This window comes from Polypterus senegalus, chromosome 16, assembly GCF_016835505.1.
Source record: "Polypterus senegalus isolate Bchr_013 chromosome 16, ASM1683550v1, whole genome shotgun sequence".
NCBI lineage: Eukaryota > Metazoa > Chordata > Cladistia > Polypteriformes > Polypteridae > Polypterus > Polypterus senegalus.
The window spans coordinates 78,840,487-78,860,484 of record NC_053169.1 but is presented as its reverse complement, the minus strand read 5'-3'; the positions used below and the strand labels follow the sequence as shown (position 1 = coordinate 78,860,484).

At 38.1% G+C, this 19,998-nt stretch overlaps 1 protein-coding gene across 4 annotated transcripts in view; it reads right to left on the bottom strand.

The window, feature by feature from the left end:
* The window catches only part of kif16ba (kinesin family member 16Ba), a 215,214-nt gene that overhangs the window by 61,986 nt on the left and 133,230 nt on the right, over window positions 1–19,998 (bottom strand). For 2 of the 4 annotated variants that reach the window (XM_039738080.1, XM_039738083.1), the window contains exons 17-20: window positions 19,429–19,517; window positions 2,722–2,754; window positions 2,380–2,433; window positions 687–2,006 (exon numbers count right to left, since the gene is read on the bottom strand). In XM_039738080.1, the coding sequence (XP_039594014.1) occupies window positions 687–2,006; window positions 2,380–2,433; window positions 2,722–2,754; window positions 19,429–19,517 (1,496 nt within the window). The remainder of the gene's footprint in view (window positions 1–686; window positions 2,007–2,379; window positions 2,434–2,721; window positions 2,755–19,428; window positions 19,518–19,998) is intronic. The other 2 variants (XM_039738082.1, XM_039738084.1) reach the window with 1 other exon arrangement.

Sequence of the window (19,998 nt, the reverse complement as noted above, 5' to 3'; positions counted from 1 at the left end):
GTGGTGCAGGATCAAAAATCTTGCATCACCAATTTCTGAGTAGAATGCTCCCATTGCTCTGTTTTGCTTAAGCCATTTTTTTCAGTAAGGGAGCACCAAATTAAAGATTTACTTCATACCCCACCCCACCAAGCAATTCATCTGGAAATGTAAAATCAGTTCTTAATGTACATTATTAAAACAACTGAACAGGCATCTTGCGTTAGAAAGAAATTAGCAGAGAAGGAGCATGAGCTTAAGACTAAACCATTGGGAATCATCTAAACATGAAGCTTGAAAAGCACATGCTTTTCAGAATTTAGGTATAAAGGTACTACAAAAAGATTGGTCTTCACGAGCCAAAGATGCTAAAAAAGTTCCTTGCTGTTGAACGGAAAATTTAAGGATCTGCTGTGGTCTTGTTTCAGAATAAAGAGATTTAAACGGCGATTCAAGAAAATGATAGGCAAAAGGTTCAAAAACATGGATCAGTGACCTACAAACATCAAAAGGGGAGAAGAGAAAATCCTAGGTTAACATGTCAACATATGTCAATATAAGTTTAAAAACAGGAAACAATGGTAGGTGTTATGATCTTCTACAATACTAAAATGGCAGGAGGAAGCTATGACCAAAAGCAAGGATGGAAACATGCACCCTAGGCATTTGTTAATCAACTGTGAACCACGTATAAAAGAATGTCCCACCTTGCTCGATCTTCCTCTTGCGCTTTGTGTTCAGCTTCCAGACTGGCATGCAGCCCGGCTTCCTGATTGCTTCCTTTGAGAGCTGACAGTTTGCGTTTCTGCTCCTCTATCTCAAGTTCAATGGTGGACTGGCGCTGCAAGGCTGAATGTCGTCTCTCAAGCTTGGCGACAGCTTGTTCTAAAGCCTCCCTTTGCTGCTTTTCCTTGGATTCTAGGATCTCCTTCTCTTTCTTCCGTACTTTTTCTTCCTGCCTCGCCACATTTGCTGTAAACTCGTATGTTTCCTGAAGCTGCTGTAAGTGGTCACTATTAGCACAATACAAGGTGAGCTGCTCAGCCTTCTCTTCTATCTCCTTTTCAATCTGATACAAAGTGTTATCTAGACCAAAGAGGCCTTTGTCAACAATTTCAGCAGTCCGCACCTTTTCTTCTACTGTTGCAGGCAAATGGTTTTCGGTCAGGGAATGCAGCTGCCTCTCTTTGCAATGAAGTCTCTGCTCAGCAAGCCTGATCTTATCCTTCTCTTGAACTGAAATGGGCACATCAGAAGTTGCAAGCCTCTCTCTTTGGATTGAAAGTGCTTTTTGCTCACTCACAATATCTTTTTCCAGTTGCTCCTTCTGCTGCTTTAGCTCTTCTTCAATCTGGCTTAGCTGCTCAAGTTGCTGGAGCTTGAAGTTCATGTACTTCTGTTGTGCATTCCTCACATCCTCCTGCTCCTCGTCTCCATCAGGACTAGACTCTTTTACCTTGAGAAGAACTTCTCTGATCTCCTCCAGAACGTGCTTTTCTTGTTGCATTCTCTGAGCATCATCTCTCTTCAGCAGTCCTATCATCTCCTGCTTCTCTCGTAACTGTTCCTCTAGTCGGTATACAAGTGTCAGCTGCTCTTTCTCTTGCTCCTCCAAGCGTTTCTTCTCCTGTTCCAGTTTGCTAGACTGTTCATCTCTCTCCCGTTTCAATTTTTCCAGTTCCCGGAAGATTTGCATCTTTTCCCTCATTTCTTTTGTATGGATCTCCTGGAGCTTCTGCTGCTCCTTCTGTACTCGGATGTGAATTTCCTCTTCCTGCTTCTTTTTCTTCAGCTCTATCTCTTGCTGCTCCTTCAGACGTTCTTCTTCAAAGCGCTCCTTCTCAGCGAGAAGGTCTTTCAGCCTGCTCTCAATGTCCAGACTCCTGCGCTTGAGGCTTTCTTCTTGTCTCTTGATGCGTAGTTGAACCTGCTCAGATTCTTTACGCTGGGACTCTACTTCCTGCTGCATCCTTTCCAGTTCTGCCTTTTCACACTTCTGTTTCTCTTCCATTTCTTTAATCAGCTTTCTGAAAGTAAATAAGCATCAGTCATTACAATATCTGTAACAAGAAATGAGAAATAAACCTACCAAGCAATATAAACAATAATTTTCAGAGTAGGCTCCTGTGAAGCAGGAAGTTCTGTTCTCAGATATTAAATATCTTGAAACAAACTACTAGGGAAAATGTAAGCCAATGGAAGCTGAAACCTGCCATGCGTCAAAAAATTATACCATGCATTTGGTATATTTATGCATTGCATATTTGAAATAAAAAAAAATGTAAAGGCTGATCAGCAAATATTGTGTTGGCACATAAAATAAAGCTGAAGTAAATGAGGCACAAGTTCATTAGTGAACGAACAAGGAGCATCGATTTTTCAAGCAACTTACGATCATACCTTTTATTCTCGAGTTTTTCCAGTTCTTCTCGTTGCTGTCTTTCAAATTCAAGCCTAATAAAAGTACAGATGATAGCATTTGTAAACTATATAGGCAAAAAACTCTGAAAAATAGCATGCTCCACACATGGCAAAAGATACTAGAGCAATCAAAGCAAAGGCACCTGAAAGGTAAACCAGACTGTGGCATTTACAGCATAAATAAAAGAAGAGCACAAGGAGGGGCAAAGTATGAATAGGACACAAACCACAAAGAGCACACAAGAGGAAGGGAGGCAGGCATGGCACTACCAAAGCAGCATGCAGAGAAAGCAATCCAAGTAAAGAGGCGGTGTTGTCTACCTCAGACAGATCGGTCCCTTCGCTGTGAAAAGACTGCCAGAGGGGAAAGCAGAGAGATCCGTTATAAAGAACAAACATAATTTATGTCCTTTGCTCACTTCTTTCTAAGAGGGAAGCAAAAGATGGAAAAACCCAGTAGAGGCGGCCAGTGTGAAAGACACAAAGAGGACATGTAGCAGGCATGCACGAGTCTAGCCAGTCCACTAACTTTCCTCAGCATCTTAGGTCACAGGCTTCTGGAATGTGTAGTTCATCTAAAACAACATTTTAAAAATAGCTTCTAATTCTGTGGATGTTCTGTTCTCAACTACCATATTCTCTGCTATGGAAAGTGCACACTCTTTTCATCTCTTCAGGCCTTAAAAACTCCACACAGATATGTGACAAAACTGTAGTTAATGATGTTTTACTTTGAAGGGCGGAATAACCTGACAGTCAGGACAAAGATTGCTGTGTCTGTGTCTAACAGAATGACCCTCTAAGAATGACTGTTATGAAATGCATTCAGCTATGATTAGCTTACTTGACAGATACAAATCCAATTAGTTTACCAGTACTGACATGTATTATATAGCAGATTCATTGCTGCAAAGTATAATGGCATAACACATCAGTCAAAGGCACAATACTAGAAATGTTGTAGAACACAAGATGGGTTCAACTGAAAACTGATGATGCAAAAGTAATATTTACCACACGAAGATTCACGTGCACTCAATTATGTTTCTTCACTGCCACTGTTCTCTGCTCTGGTCATTATTCATTTTAACAGCAATCTAAACTAGAACGTGGGTGGCAAACTCCATCCTAATGTAGCATTAAATGTATTCATACAAAAGACCATAGATAAATTCAGCAAGCTTTAATAAAAAGCTAATTGAAATGCATGTTACACTCCAGAGAAATTAATTGATTGTTGATTTTTATATTGCACCTCTCAATGACAATACCACACAAGGACTCTTTACAAAGTACACACGAATACATGAAAAATACACATTTTACTAATCCCAGGTCAGCTTACACCGAAAGCCTCCAAGGATTTTTGAATTTCCCTAAAATGAAAAACATTTTGGAAAATGAATTGGCACTTCATGCATGTGAGTCTTGGAATCTAGAAATTAGCATGAACAAAGGAAGAACATCCACCTGGGTTGACATAAGTACTGTGAGACCCCTGTGCAGCTATTTAGACTAAATAGACATAGAATTATCATATTCTTCAGGAAATTGAAATCTTTACTAATATCTACTTTTCTTGGTTTTCTTTTATGGTTCTTCTATGGTGGCGTTTTGCGCCACCACCACCTGACCGAGGCATGATGTAATGCTGGAATGAAGGTGGGTATCCCATCTGTCCATGAGACCCAATGCATTGAATCCTCTGGGACAAAGCCTGGGAACAATAAAGAATGACTTGAGAACATTTATGTTGGGTAGAATGCCCAGTCAGAACTGCAGGGACTTTTGGCTTCAGAACTCCCGCAGATTTTTTTTTCTTCAGTTTAACTGAAGTTTTTTTTGCTTTCTGTTTTTCTGGCTATTTGATTTTTTTATCATCATTTTCATCTGTGGAGACTTAAAATATGAAACGCCACTACTAGGCTAAGGACACTACTTTCTATTAATTATACAGTATATCTGTCTTATATAAGTTCATATGTTACTTATTCATTATTACTCTTACCTATTGTTTTAACATCTTGTAAAGCACTTTGAGCTACATTCTTTGTAATAAAATGTGCTATAGTAATAAATGTTATTGCTGTTATTTAACTAAATGAATAAAATTTATCCTAAATGTAATTAAAATGAAGGCAGAGCAAAAATTAAATTTAAAAAGTTACCAAACAAAATGAAAAATCCAAGACCAAAAAATTGTGAAGTGATAAATGTCTAAAGTGTCAGGTTATCAAAGAGTTGTAGCACAGTGGTTCTCATGATCAGTTCTGGAGGCCCACTGTAGCTGCTATTATTATTGTAACTCTTTTCACCTGTACTCATTTTACATTATTTTCTTCTTATATTCAACATTTTAAAAAGAACAGTAATGTCAAATTGATAGGAAATTATTTATAAACATCTATAATTTTTCAGTTTTCACGCTCTTTAATCACATTCCTTTTGATTCACTTTGAAGGCTGATCAGCAAATATTGTGCTGGTATATAAAAGCTGAAGTAAATGAGGCACAAGTTAGTAAACAAAGAAGTTTGTCCTCTTCATTTTATTCTAAAATTAACAACAACAAGTAGAGTAGACACCAAGGTAAATGGCACTGAAATGCTGAAAGGCTACAACTTTTTCACTATCATAACCACAAACATGCTTATTAGTAAATAACAGCTTAATCAAACGGCCTGGATAGGCAGAATGAAAATAATGAAGAAAAACATCTTAAAAAAACTAAGTAAAACCAATAAAATTAGCCCTATGCAACATACTGTACTTCAAATTGCATTCTAATAAAAATTTAGCAAAGCTTGTTTTGTAATTTCCAGATTGACACCTAATCACACAAATCAGCAAATAACAGCTTGGTTATTTAAATTAGTAGTCCAAATAAAATTAGAGGTTTGTTCGGATGAAACAGAAGGCCCCAGGACTCCAGAGAACTTCTACTCTAGGGCGACAGATACAGGCTATACCTCAAGACAAATCATGGTCTAAAAATTAAGTTGCTCTTGTGTCTAGCGTGTCATATAGGAATTGATCTTAGAAAATACAGGACCATTTAAACATCAGAAAACAGACATAGCTAGTATTCTGTTATTACAACAAGAGGTTCTCAGTGAAGTGCTAAGTAACAAGTATGATGTGGTAGAATAGGAAGGGTGTTACACCTGGTTAAGTTTATTATTAAGGAGCTGAATGACTACAGGAAAGAGGCTATGGACATAACATATAATCCAAATGGCAATGGATCAGTACCACCTCTGTGATGGTAGTTTGGTGAATAAATGGCTACCATGGTGAGTGGAGTCTATAGCAATATTCTTCACTTTATTATTAATCCTGATAATGGACAAGTCACCTATTGAAGGAAGCTGACAGCCAATGATCTTCTTTGCACATTGAATCACCCGCTGTAGCCTGATATTGCACAGAATGGAGGTAGAAGGGAACCAGTCAATGACAGAAAACGTCACAACACTATTGATGACAGCTGCATAAAACTTCATTAGAATAGACCAAGAAATGTTGCATTTACTTAGCTGGTGTGAACAGTCTCTGATGTGCTTTCAAATAATGGAGGTAATGTTCTTGTCCTACTTCAGAATGCTGGCAATAGTGGTCCCCAAAAACTGAAGGAGTCCACCAAAGATATCCATGGGGGGTAATGCAGGAGGGTGTCTGTGGAACTCAACTGCCATTCCCACTGTTTTGATGGTGTTGGTGTTGTATCACAACCACAACACTGAAAACGGCAGTCCACCACTCTCATCATTATTAGTGATAATACTCACAACTGTCATATTGTCGGCACATTTTACACTTTTTGTGGTATTATTAAAGGAGGCACCATCATTAGTGTAAAGTGAGAAGATGAGGGGTGAAAGAACGTAGCCCTGGGGAGCGCCTATGCTGACAACACATTGGATCAAATAGCTAGGGGCCCAGTCTTACATTCCTCCCAGAAAGCTAGTAATCCACTTACAAAAAGTAGGGGACACAGCTTAATGATAATTCTGTCTCTCTAAAGTACAAATGTACTCTTTACAAGTACTCTTTATAAAAGGCATCCAGCAAAGGTTAGCCAACTATGTTAACTTTATGGTAAAATCTTTAATATTTGGGACATGACAGTGTCACAGTAACATACAGTAACTTACATTTTCTAAATGAATATTCAGTTTCAGCTACATAATTATATGTGCAACTAAGACTATCTACTTTTTGTGTGTAATGTTCATTTATGTTTCTTTCACTGTATAAACTTAGACAATGCGTGATGTGTTACAAAGATTTAGTCTTTTGAATTTAATGTTTGCTTCTTTTAAATATAACAAAAAATGTTAAACTATATTATACTAGCTGAAATGAAATACCCGGAAGGAAAATAAAGTTTTTTGTTTTTTCTTAATCTTTTGAGGAAAATATAATTAACAAACAATGAAGATTCACTAATATGCTTGTCTTGCGGTCTTGTATGTATGTTATCATCCGGGTGTCAACTGGATGATAACATGCATACAAGACTGCACGATCAACCCATCCTACCCAGAAGGGAGTGGGGGTTAGGGTTGATTTCACCCGACAGTATTTTTAGTTGACTAATGAGAAACATGTGTACCAAGTTTCATGAAAATCGCCATTTGAAAGTGATGCTGGAACATACATATATACACACAAGCACATTGACTTTTATAGGTATATACATTCATTTACTTACTAATTAAGTGACAGGTGTATGCTTAAAAAATTAAAAAGAAGTAAGTAAAGTGCCCTGGCAAGGATTTCTTTCAAAAAATGGTATTTTTAGTTCAAATATCACCGATAACGTAGGTGGCTATTACAGGTTAACCACTGCCAAAATGGTCTAAGGAGAACAACCAAATCAAGAGCAACCCATAAACAGACTCCCATTTTTGTTCTCAGTAAATCTATTTAAGCCTCAACCTGAACAAGGTCTGAGTTGGTGCTTGTAGATAAATAAGCATTTGATGTGCAGGTGGTCTACATGACCTGGATGGTGTCAGACTGAAAAAGTTGAACAGAACTGCCAAATGCAGATCAGATGCAATGCCGTTTGACTGACAAGTATACGAGAAGCAGATTCAATCATACTAGACCTTTTGATGGAAACTGGCTTTTACAGTAGAACTTGAAACACAATTGCACTAGCAGAGATGGAGCCAGAGATTGTTCAGGATGTACTGGCTAAATATACTGCTGTTTGTGTTTATGTGCCCAAGCAGAAGTCTGAGTATTCAGTCTCAGTGGATTTGGACAGTTTGAAAGGGTATGGATTGTTATTGAATTTATCTGCAAATCTCACCTTATTGATAGTGAGCACTACACTTGGGCTCAAGGTCGTTCCTAAATGTAAATGTTCCTTTGCCTCTATGTTGGAATATTAGATGCGACTCTGGTAAAGAGTTTAGCTGTAAACTGAATACCACTTAGTGGTGAGCTGACTCAGAAAAACAAAGAGTGTGATAAACTTAAGAAGTCAAAGCAATATTGAAGGATTTCTTTGAAAACAGATTGCAAAAGTTCAGTACTAACCTGTGTGCTGAATGATTTTGGTGATGCCAAAAATAATGATTTTTTTATGGGCTCAAAGAGCTTCTTGAAAGTTAAGACTCCAAAATAGGAGGTGGCAGGTCACAAGGATTTTCTCAACAAGCCAAAGAAAATGTTGACTTCATCAGGGACATTACAAAGAGGTGGAAGAAAACTCCAAAGGCCAACTAAAACTGTTAGATAAATGTTTCTCCATAACAAAGGTAGTTCTGATGTCACAGTGGTGGTTAAAAAAAATACACCACAGTACTAAGGACAATGGCTGTTATCTGACAAAGTGCAGAAAGTACAGTTCTTCATATCACGCAGGTTCCTTAGTAACAAGGGTCTTCAGTGATGCACAGAATATAGGAACAGTGTCTCAAGATTGGTAGACTAGTGTTTACAAAAAAAAAAATCAGAAAAGACAGCACATTTCATTTACAGTGGGATTACAATCCTCAACCTACATGGGAAAGGCTATATTAGGGTATTGGGACAGGGATAAGCCTCAGATCCATGAGAGGGGTTCACCTTTTTGTGCTTGAATGGATTTCTGAGGGATTGATACAGTTTGGAAGGGGTCTACACATTTACTATGAATTAAGAAAAAGTCTGTGAAAGCTCTCCTCTGGTATTTCAGGGTCCTGCCCTTATACTTGACATTAAAACACACCTGTTTAAGTGGGTCTAAGAACTCTGCAAGACTGGCATCATGTTCCCTCTCTTGTTTGTGAATTGTAAAGGCAGAACACAGAGGCACAGAAGGGGTGTGGTAAGACAGAGTGGAATCTTTCATACAGGAAGAGAATGCAGCCTCATTTGAATTCAAATTTGAGCACACATTAGTGCAGTTATCAGCAAAGACAGAAACAGCTGAACTGAGTGCAGAACTTTGAAAACTGTAGTCATGGCCCTCTCTTGAAAAAGACTAATGCTTCACTGCAGAAGACACAGATAGGATGGCACAACAGTAAAGGCTCAAGTACAAGTGATGATAGGGGTGAATTTGACACTAATAAAGAAATCTATACTGTGGAAGTAATACTGATGGGGTTGTACTGGTCAGAGAAAGTGAAGGTGGACTATGTCCTTACCCAGAACTTACTGTTTATCAGTCAAACTACATTTCTATAAGCCTTATGTAGCAACTATAATGAGGCTTCTGTGCAAACTTTCTATACACAGTGTTTGTGACAAAGTGAAGAGTATGACAATTCAAAACGTGCTACTGCAATCAACGCGAGTAAGCAAAGCTGGATTGCTCATCTAGTGAGGATGACTCCCAAGTGCTTAACAAGGAAAGAGCACAGAACTATGTCCAGTGAGGATGTATTTAATAAAAAAATTAATCAAATAAGAGTGTGCTTCTGCTGGTTTACTTGATGGTTGACAGAGGTTTGAGAACAAAACACTGAAATGCTAACTGGGGGGCAATCAAGGTTCACTCAACTGGAGAAAAAACAGAAATGAAAGGTGAGGAAGCAAAGATCTATAACAGAAACAATGACACCATACATACTAAACAAAAGATAGATTTCAACAAAACCAGTATATTCAGAATGAATCAAAATAAATGTAATTCGCAGAGGATCCCGACATGAATAAGACCCATTGAAAAGAGAACATGGGATTTCCTGCGTTAAACTAAAGGGAGCAGTGCAGATAACTACTACTAATACAGTATTAGCTAATTATCGCTGTTCTCACCAAGAGAAACATGAAGCAAGATCCATGTTTCTCTTCTTAATAATCTGACAGCTATCTCATGGAAGAGAATTACAATGATGACTGAAAAAAAAACAAGCAAGCACATTAAAGAACTAAGCTTTGTGGCCTTCTAAGCACTTGGCAAGCCAGACAGTCTCCATGTCTGGTGAGACTGTCTGAAGTTAAACTTATAAATAAAAATATAAAAGCTGGTCAAATGAATAGTCTAATGCAAAACAAGCAAATGGGTTTAAAGGACTGACAATGAATGTCTTGCAAACATTCATTTGGAAACAAGTTTGGCCTGCATATCTCCAAGGGAAAGGCAACTCAATGGATTTACTTTCTGAGCTGCTCCAACATTTAGCTTATGTCAGCTGTGAATCACCTCAGATCAATGCACAGCACAGCAGTATGGCAAGAGATAATTAAAGCATGAAAAGCATGCGTGAAAATAACTCAGCTTTCACAATCAATGTGAAATTCTTAGCTTTTATATCCTGCGTTTCCAAGGCCACACAGCACTGACACGAGTCACTGATTGTTTTTAATGTCAATGGATTTTTATAGCACTTTCCTCCGACTCTTACACTTTGGGCTATTAAATTGGTAGCAAGCATCTTACAAGTAAGAAACAAGCTGAATTAATTTAATTGAGGCAGGGCAAAGCTAGGGTCAAGATGAAATGGGGGTAGCATTTTGTTTCTTTTTCGCATTGTTGGAAAAGCAGTCTGGTAATGGTCAATTGCAGTGACTACCGTAGTAAACGTGAGTCACCATGCCAGATGCTTACAAGACACTTGTCCCAGTCAAAACCCCCCACATCATGACAAAAAAGGCAGGACGCTGCTTCTTGAGTAGCGAATAGTACTTATCAATGTAAAATACAATCTATTCATCTGATAAATCTGTATGACCACCCATCAGTCACCAGACAGAATGCAAACTGCAGATCTGATCTGAGGGTCAGGGTTTATCTCACCGTATTACTCAGGTACCAAATGCTTGTCTATGAAGAGGAAGATCTATACAGCCATGATTAACAAAATAGCAAAGCAAAGAAAAGGGCTGTCAGTAAAGGACAGAAAAAGAAATGAATCCAGGACAAAGAGCAAAGATGTGAAAACATGCTCCTCAAAAATGTCTCACTGGAATAAGTGGCAAAGAAGCCAAGAGCCCAGCAAAGATAAGTTACTTTAGAAAAACAGTTCTCCAAGAATTTCACTTTGTATTGCAAGCTGTTAATCTTGTGTGGATTCTCTGTTCTTTATTACTTTTCACAACGCTGCTTGTTTGGTAGCCCAAAAATAACTTTTATGCTTTCTTTCAGACATTTTCATTATTCAGATTTGGTTCCCTCTATGGCCACTGATGTAGCTAAGTTAATTAACAAGGAACAGGAATCAGTCTCTCACCATTTAATAAACCAGATGGTGGTTATGCTTAACTATCACATGACACCTTCATGATAGAAAAAAAAAGTTTCACTTGCTGCTGATCTACTACCAGAACAAAAATAGTCAACCTCTTTAAAACACACAATTGGAATCAGACAAAGGAATACTTTTTAGGTGTCATATTGATTTGTAGCAGGGTTGTATAAATATTATATTGATGTTCATACTGCAAATATTGCTTGTTGTTATCCTATTTGCATGTATGTAACTGTACAGTAAGTACTTGTGGGATGCATAGGCAGTGATGGACAGCATTTTCTCTGACAATAAATGTTCAGTTTTGGTTTAGTAATCGTTACGACTCATTTTCATGCAACTCAATATACAGTGGTGTGAAAAACTATTTGCCCCCTTCCTGATTTCTTATTCTTTTGCATGTTTGTCACACAAAATGTTTCTGATCATCAAACACATTTAACCATTAGTCAAATATAACACAAGTAAACACAAAATGCAGTTTTTAAATGATGGTTTTATTATTTAGGGAGAAAAAATCCAAACCTACATGGCCCTGTGTGAAAAAGTAATTGCCCCCTGAACCTAATAACTGGTTGGGCCACCCTTGGCAGCAATAACTGCAATCAAGCGTTTGCGATAACTTGCAATGAGTCTTTTACAGCGCTCTGGAGGAATTTTGGCCCACTCATCTTTGCAGAATTGTTGTAATTCAGCTTTATTTGAGGGTTTTCTAGCATGAACCGCCTTTTTAAGGTCATGCCATAGCATCTCAATTGGATTCAGGTCAGGACTTTGACTAGGCCACTCCAAAGTCTTCATTTTGTTTTTCTTCAGCCATTCAGAGGTGGATTTGCTGGTGTGTTTTGGGTCATTGTCCTGTTGCAGCACCCAAGATCACTTCAGCTTGAGTTGACGAACAGATGGCTGGACATTCTCCTTCAGGATTTTTTGGTAGACAGTAGAATTCATGGTTCCATCTATCACAGCAAGCCTTCCAGGTCCTGAAGCAGCAAAACCACCCCAGACCATCACACTACCACCACCATATTTTACTGTTGGTATGATGTTCTTTTTCTGAAATGCTGTGTTCCTTTTACCAGATGTAACGGGACATTTGCCTTCCAAAAAGTTCAACTTTTGTCTCATCAGTCCACAAGGTATTTTCCCAAAAGTCTTGGCAATCATTGAGATGTTTCTTAGCAAAATTGAGACGAGCCCTAATGTTCTTTTGCTTAACAGTGGTTTGCGTCTTGGAAATCTGCCATGCAGGCCGTTTTTGCCCAGTCTCTTTCTTATGGTGGAGTCATGAACACTGACCTTAATTGAGGCAAGTGAGGCCTGCAATTCTTTAGACGTTGTCCTGGGGTCTTTTGTGACCTCTCGGATGAGTCGTCTCTGCACTCTTGGGGTAATTTTGGTCAGCCGGCCACTCCTGGGAAGGTTCACCACTGTTCCATGTTTTTGCCATTTGTGGATAATGGCTCTCACTGTGGTTCGCTGGAGTCCCAAAGCTTTAGAAATGGCTTTATAACCTTTATAGATCTCAATTACTTCTGTTCTCATTTGTTCCTGAATTTCTTTGGATCTTGGCATGATGTCTAGCTTTTGAGGTGCTTTTGGTCTACTTCTCTGTGTCAGGCAGCTCCTATTGAAGTGATTTCTTGATTGAAACAGGTGTGGCAGTAATCAGGCCTGGGGGTGGCTACGGAAATTGAACTCAGGTGTGATACACCACAGTTAGGTTATTTTTTAACAAAGGGGGCAATTACTTTTTCACACAGGGCCATGTAGGTTTGGATTTTTTTTCCTCCCTAAATAATAAAAACCATCATTTAAAAACTGCATTTTGTGTTTACTTGTGTTATATTTGACTAATGGTTAAATGTGTTTGATCATCAGAAACATTTTGTGTGACAAACATGCAAAAGAATAAGAAATCAGGAAGGGGGCAAATAGTTTTTCACACCACTGTACAGTGGCAGCTTCTACTTTTACTTCAGCCTCATGACAGAATCAAACACGATAGGCATTACAGTAAAGGATTCAATATATCCTTCACAGTCAGCAAGGTGACCACCTTATGAGTTAAAACACACTTCAGGCAACACAACCATGGTTTTCTGCACCTCCACAATATAAACCGATTTTGATTAGGCTTCCTCATGCATAACATGTTCTTCCTATCCATCTTTTCTCACTCACTCACATTCACTACAATTTCAAAGAGTTGCTTTTTCCGGCATTTGTACACAATCTTAATTCATTACATTTATTATCTTGTTGATGACCAGACTGTGTTGTTGTGCATTATCAGTGAAGGCTGCCGATGTGGTGTTATAGTTTTATATTAAAGATGTGAATGATAGGTGGATTGGTCATGCTAAAGTGGCTTTTGTGTGTGTGTGTGTGTGTGTGTGTGTGTGTGTTCTCCTTGTGATGAACTGGAGCCTCCAGCTTCCTGTTCTGCAAAAACAGGTTTGGAAGATGGACGGATAGATGTGTGAAAGATGTGTTTTGCGGGGGTGCTGGGTATTTGTTATGTAAAAAGTGAAACGGAGTTTAGTGTTTTGCCATTAAGAAATTTGGTTTGTATTTTTGTATACATTATCCCTTGTGATTCAAAGCGGTTAGAAGCTCAGGACCCTCTCGAAAACAAAAATCCACAAATTCAATTTGGGCCCATGAATACTGCATATTTTAAGTTTATTGCACTAAATAAGAACCAAAAGTTGTGAGAAACAGGAGCTAGAATGATTAGTGTACAAGCAAATCATGTTTGAGGCTGGCTGTCGAGACAAAGTATGAAGTTCTAGAGTTCTTTATTACAATAAGTTAAAATTTGTAAAAACTTAGTTTACTAAAGTTGTGTTAATATTTATGGTTGTAAATGACAAAAATAACTAATATTACAGATACAAAAAAATCCAATAAATCACTAAGCACAAAATGATAAACACTCAAAGCACAGCCCAGTTTCGCAGAAGCACATGATTGTGGTATAGTTTTGAAATCCCCTGTGAACAGCCTCCTGAAAGTTATGTAAAGTTTTGTCCTTCCTTAAGGCCGACGTAAATGAAGATTTGAAGAATTTGTGAACACTCTTCAGACAAAGATGCTTTCCAACCAAGACAAAATGACACGAATAAGCATGCAGAGGGCAAGAACATAAATATAGAGAACACTGTAATCGCAGTACAATTGCACAGCAAAATGTTGAAACAAAAGAAAACCACTGATTACAATTCTGATGTATTTTTATGATTCGCTTTTAAAGCTAGCGCCTTCATTTTGTTTCACAAAGCAGCCCTTGCAGCGACTGCCAAAGCTGCCCTATGATACAGTGCTGGGATTTGCAGTCCATTTAAGCAGCGCAAGCTATAGAATCATCTGCAGTTTTCAGCAATAGGTCACAAAGCTTGCAAAATAATTTCCATTTAACTAATGAAGTCAAACCCGTATAATATGCGGAAAACCAGCAGGGTTTATGGTGTCATTGCTGTCACACGTACAAGAGTAAAGTTAAATTCTTACTTGCATGTGCTAGTCAATATGCAAGACATCGCTACTCTCTGGCACCATGATTATTTAGTATAGTTACTTTACCATGAAATTTATGTCTTCCTTATCTCAAAACATATGTATACCTTACCTTAAATATGAGCATGTATGTTCACATTGTTGTTATTTTTATTATCATCACTGCAGTCATTTTTTTTCTTCTGTAATATATTCATGAATCATATTTATTCACTCCGTAGATGCATTTACTTATTAATGAGGACCGTGGGGGAAGAACAAAGTGTGCAACCTAATACGGTTTGACATTGACCTAGTCCAAAATAGTTCGCCCAAACTCACTTTGGGCTGAAGAATTGATATTTTTTTAAGTAGAGTGAATTGTTACACATTAATAATGAAGAAAAAAAAAATAAAAATAAGAAAATTAACTGGTTTCCTATGATGCAAGACAGACTTTAATGCTGCTTTTCCCAAACAAAATTCCCATCTGTTTTTACATCAACAGAACTGCAGGTCTCATTCACAGTAGATGAAAATTCAAATGTGGCCATGTGCAGTTTAAAGCATTTCTTCTTAAGGAATTTTTGTAGCATTCAACTACCTTCCTTATCAACTATTGATTTGTGCTAGTAATATAAAAAAAAATCTCCAAATCATGAGACATGTTTTTTCTAAGGCCAATTCACCTAGGAATATGCATTTTTTTTAGATTTAATGTAAATTAAATCATAGCTCAGTGAAGGAAACCAAAACAACACAGAGATGACAAATCGCCACAGTGCTGTCAATAAGCACTTTGTGATGCACATCCTTTTCTCCAGGTGACCTGGGTAAGCATAGTTCTATAGAAAAGTATTTGTTGCCACTCTAATCTTTTTGTATTACTATATGTTCTTCACAATAAATGTTATCATTAATTTGTGAATTTCCCCTAGGGATTAATAAAGTATCTATCAATCAAATCTTTAACCAAAATATGTGTGAACCAATAACACATAAATCTGATTATTATTTCATTTATTGATGAAAGGAAGTTATCCAATGACCTGTCTGGAAATGTAAGGGACTTCTTGTCTCAGTAACTGCTTACTTCAGCTTTAGTGACAACAGCTGATGATTTCTCTAGCAATTAATCTGTCTCCTCAGTATTTTACAGGCCTTCTCCTATAAAGAGAACTGCTTCAGAACATTTGAGGTGTTTTGAATATAAACTGCAGGTTTCAGATTGTTTCATAATGTCTCAATAGAGTTCAAGACTGGGCATAGACAGCAGTATTGCAGAACACTAAATTAATTTTTTCTTCAATGATTCTGATATGAATTTGCATATCTGCTTTGAATATCTGTCTTAGAGTATGGCTCCAATTTACCTTTATCTCACAGACAAATGGACATACGTTTCTGATATAGTGCTGAATTTATGGTTAATTTAATGTGAACAGGAAATCCACGTTTTATGCACCAAAGTACCCCCAAATTATAATACTATGGCTGTTGGTATGAAGTTCTGGTTTTGTGGAATGCAGTGTTATCATTTCTACCATGCATAATGTAATTGTCTACTCTCATTTCCAGAATGTTGTTCCAGAACTATTGACAATAAGCAAACCTGATGTGAGAACTCCTGATTTTATTAGTGAGTGGTGGTTTCGCCCTCCTGCTCTGTAGTGGGCTCCATAAAATGAAACAACATACAAGTTCCACATAGGTAGATTCCAGGTTCAGAATTAATAATAATAATTCTTTGAATTTATATAGTGCTTTTCTCACTACTCAAAGCGCTCAGCAATTGCTGGTTAAGGGCCTTGCTCAAGGGCCCAACAAAGCAGAGTCCCTATTGACATTTACGGGATTCAAATGTATTGTATTGTCCTGAAGCTTTGAGAATAAAGAGCAAATTACTCCAGAGCCAATACCACAAAACTACAGGTGGTTTATGTTATATGCTCAGTACCTGAACTGTTTCCAAAACTGGATTAAGTAGGTCTGGAAATATTGTTCAGAAGTCCAGAAGTATCTCTCCTATGAAAAGATTGCCTGCTGACCAAAGTAGAAATTAACTTAAAATCCTTTCCAGTGTGATCAAAATGAACAAAGGATTTCTCCTAATTGTATTCTAATTGTGGCATGATTTTCCTCCAGAACATGATGTGTGCTAGATGTTAATTGGACAGTGCTCAGTTACAACCAGGTCTGACTGCCCCTTAAGTAGTTAAACAACTAACCCTAGCCACCACTTTAATGAGGTTTAGTTCAATAACAGAAAAATAATCCTTTCAAAACTGAACATTATATATTTGATTACCTTGATCACTGAATACACAACAAATCAAATACCAAAGCTTGAAGTGATTTCCCACTTTTTCTATTTCAGTCTCTCCCCTAGATACTACTATAACCCTTGCAAAGATCTGTCTACATTCACTGTGAAAAATACACAATACTACAGAACACCAGATTAACAGCACTGTACATTCAATGAACTGTTTCAGTAAATGCTTCTGTACCAATAGGATTGTGACTCAGCTCATGCCAATTGATGCAAAATTAGTCAAGAATCAATTTAAAAGCAACTACAGTGTGGTGTGCCCATTGTAAACACCTTGTGGCATTCTCTTTACATACTTATGGTGACAATTACAAAAAACTCTGGCTACAGAAAATGTCCAGTATCAGAGCTCAGCTTTACTGGTTGGCATTTGGACCAGTCCATGTTGTAGGACTGTGAGAATGAACTACAGTATGTGGTGCTAAGTGGTCAGTTACAAGTGGAGATATTATCAATGGATCCTTAGAAGTGTTTCTTTTGGGGATTAATCACTTGACTGGGAAGCACTTCATTGCACTTGAAAGCAACTAAACTAATGTAGAACGTTTATTGAGAAAACAACATAAACTGGTCCAATGAATAAATAAAACTCTACACCAATATTCCCCAACCTGTGACCCTGGATGAAATCCCAAGCACCATCCCAAATCCCTCACCACCTTTACTCCGACATTCACACTCAATTCACAGTGGTACCATTGCTCCCCAACCCCTGGTTTTGACGATCAGGCTCAATTCACCAAGGAGGAAAAGAATTTGACCCACAGTTAATGCTCGTGCTTGTTTCACCGAGGTAGAGCACCCGACTCCCATTGCTTAGATGATCACACTAAATTCATGGAGGGGGAGTGTCGGTCTGGGCTAAATTCACTGACATAAATGACACCTCAATGGGTCACTGGCATGTGAGCAATTGGGTAGTGACACCACAAAGGTTGGGAAGCACTGTTCAACATTTTACATCTACCGTAGATCCCGGAATACAGGCCGACCCGGTATATTAGCCAAACCCCTTCTCTACCTACTAAATTACATGTATTTGCCGATGACCGGTATTTAAGCCGACCCCCTTCTCCAAGCAAAATTTTCTAAATTTCCTTAAAAGTGTCTCTTCGGGTATATTTATAATGTTTATCAGCGAGAATTTGAGACTGACGGCATTTTTGATATATGATATAATGTGCATAATTTAGCAAAACACCAATCATTTTTCTAATGTACTAACCAAAAAATTATAAAAAGTGCCAAGCCTACTTCGATTAAGCTAGGAGCATGGCAGCACGCATGGTCACAGCGGCGGCTCAGGGCTCTCCTTTTCAGTGCACTTTTTTGTTGTTTTTGTACATTTTTTTTTTGTCCTTGTTTGTGCACGATCGGTTTGGCGAACATGCGCTACACCATTCAGAACCTTATAGACATCGGTGTCCAGAGCCAGACATCTGTTTCGAGTGTTTTTCATCACACGCACAATATCCCAGACAACATAGCGAGACCAGCAGGCTCTCCGTGGATTGTTGTCGGGTCTAGGAGACGACACAGACGGAGGAGGGAAAGAAAGCAGAAGCGGGGCAGCAGATCCGGCATTATGCTAAAGCTAAAAAACAACCATACAAGCCCTATACAGAATTTTTTTCTGCACTGAAGGAGCTGCTTTTAATCTCATTGTAGATGCGTATAGTGACAATAAAAGGCATTCTATTCTAGAAACAATTTCATACTGTACTCACCATTTAATTTGACATCTTTGGGCTGCAGTAAGGGAGGAGATATTTCCACACAATGTCCATCTTCGTTTCGATTGCAATCGCTTACTTTTACCTTCTCTTCCTTCCTTAGAAATTATGTGTCTTGCTTGCATGGTCTTAATGAATTATATATATATAGGTAAATCACTGCAATGACGGAAATTACATCCACAAACACATGTATCTGGGCGCCGACTGACGCTACTAACGCTCTCGGTTGTTTGTTTACAATCGCAAGCGGATACACGTGACCGCATCCGTTTAATAGCAAGATGTTGATCGTAAATCAAAACAAAAAATTTCATTTTAAACTTCCCGATAATTTATTATAAATTTTATTAATAAAATCAACAACTAAAACACTTTTTTGAATAAATTCTTTATTTAATTTAAAGTACCGGCATGCAAAGTTACTTTTTCATCTGAAAGATGGCTCTGTGGTTTCGTCATTATTTACTTCCGTATTCATCGGCAAAACCGCATTGCGCTGGAAATCTTGAATCTGAAACGATACTCGTTGTATAAACCGACCCCCAAACTCCAAGCCAAAAATCTAGGATGAAATTCTCGGCTTATATAACGGGATCTACGGTATATACAAAAGATCTTCAAAAAAATAATAAGCATTTCACTCACAAGCATTTCATTTTGTCTTTGGAAATAGAGGAGACCTGAATCAGCTGAAGTAAACAATAATTGTGTCCACTGGACTCTATGAAGCATAGACGACCTGAGTCCCCAACATGGACTGCTAGAGTACTTACCCTGGATTGTAAAGCATGACGGCTGAGAGATTCTCACAGGATTTTGATAGATCTGTCATGGAAAGACTAAATGAGGAAAGAAGTCCACTCTAGAGAGAGAGAGAGAGAGAGAGAGAGAGAGAGAGAGAGAGAGAGAGAGAGAGAGAGAGAGAGAGAGGTGGTGACATTTAATTGCAACCTGAGAATGGTTACTAGCATTACTTCCACAAAATGCCTATTTAGCAAGAGATTAGACTAGTTACTAGGAAGTTCAACAAAGTGATACATTTTGTTCTATTTTTGAGTAAGCTAAACTCTATTTACATTAGCTAGCATACTTACAGACACAGCACTCAATTGCTCTTAATGGCAGTCATAGATAGTCAGAGACAGAGTCACCAGTTAGAGACTTAAGGTGGCACAGGCCACAGATGTATCACGCAGGCAGGCATTTTGAGCCTGAAAGTAAAAGCTTCAGCCTTCATTGAGTGTTACACCATGCAACACTGAAATGATTGTGCTTTTTAATTACAATGCAGATAAAAAAGTGGTCCCTACACCATCCCACCCCCTGCAGAGTTCCCAGAGATG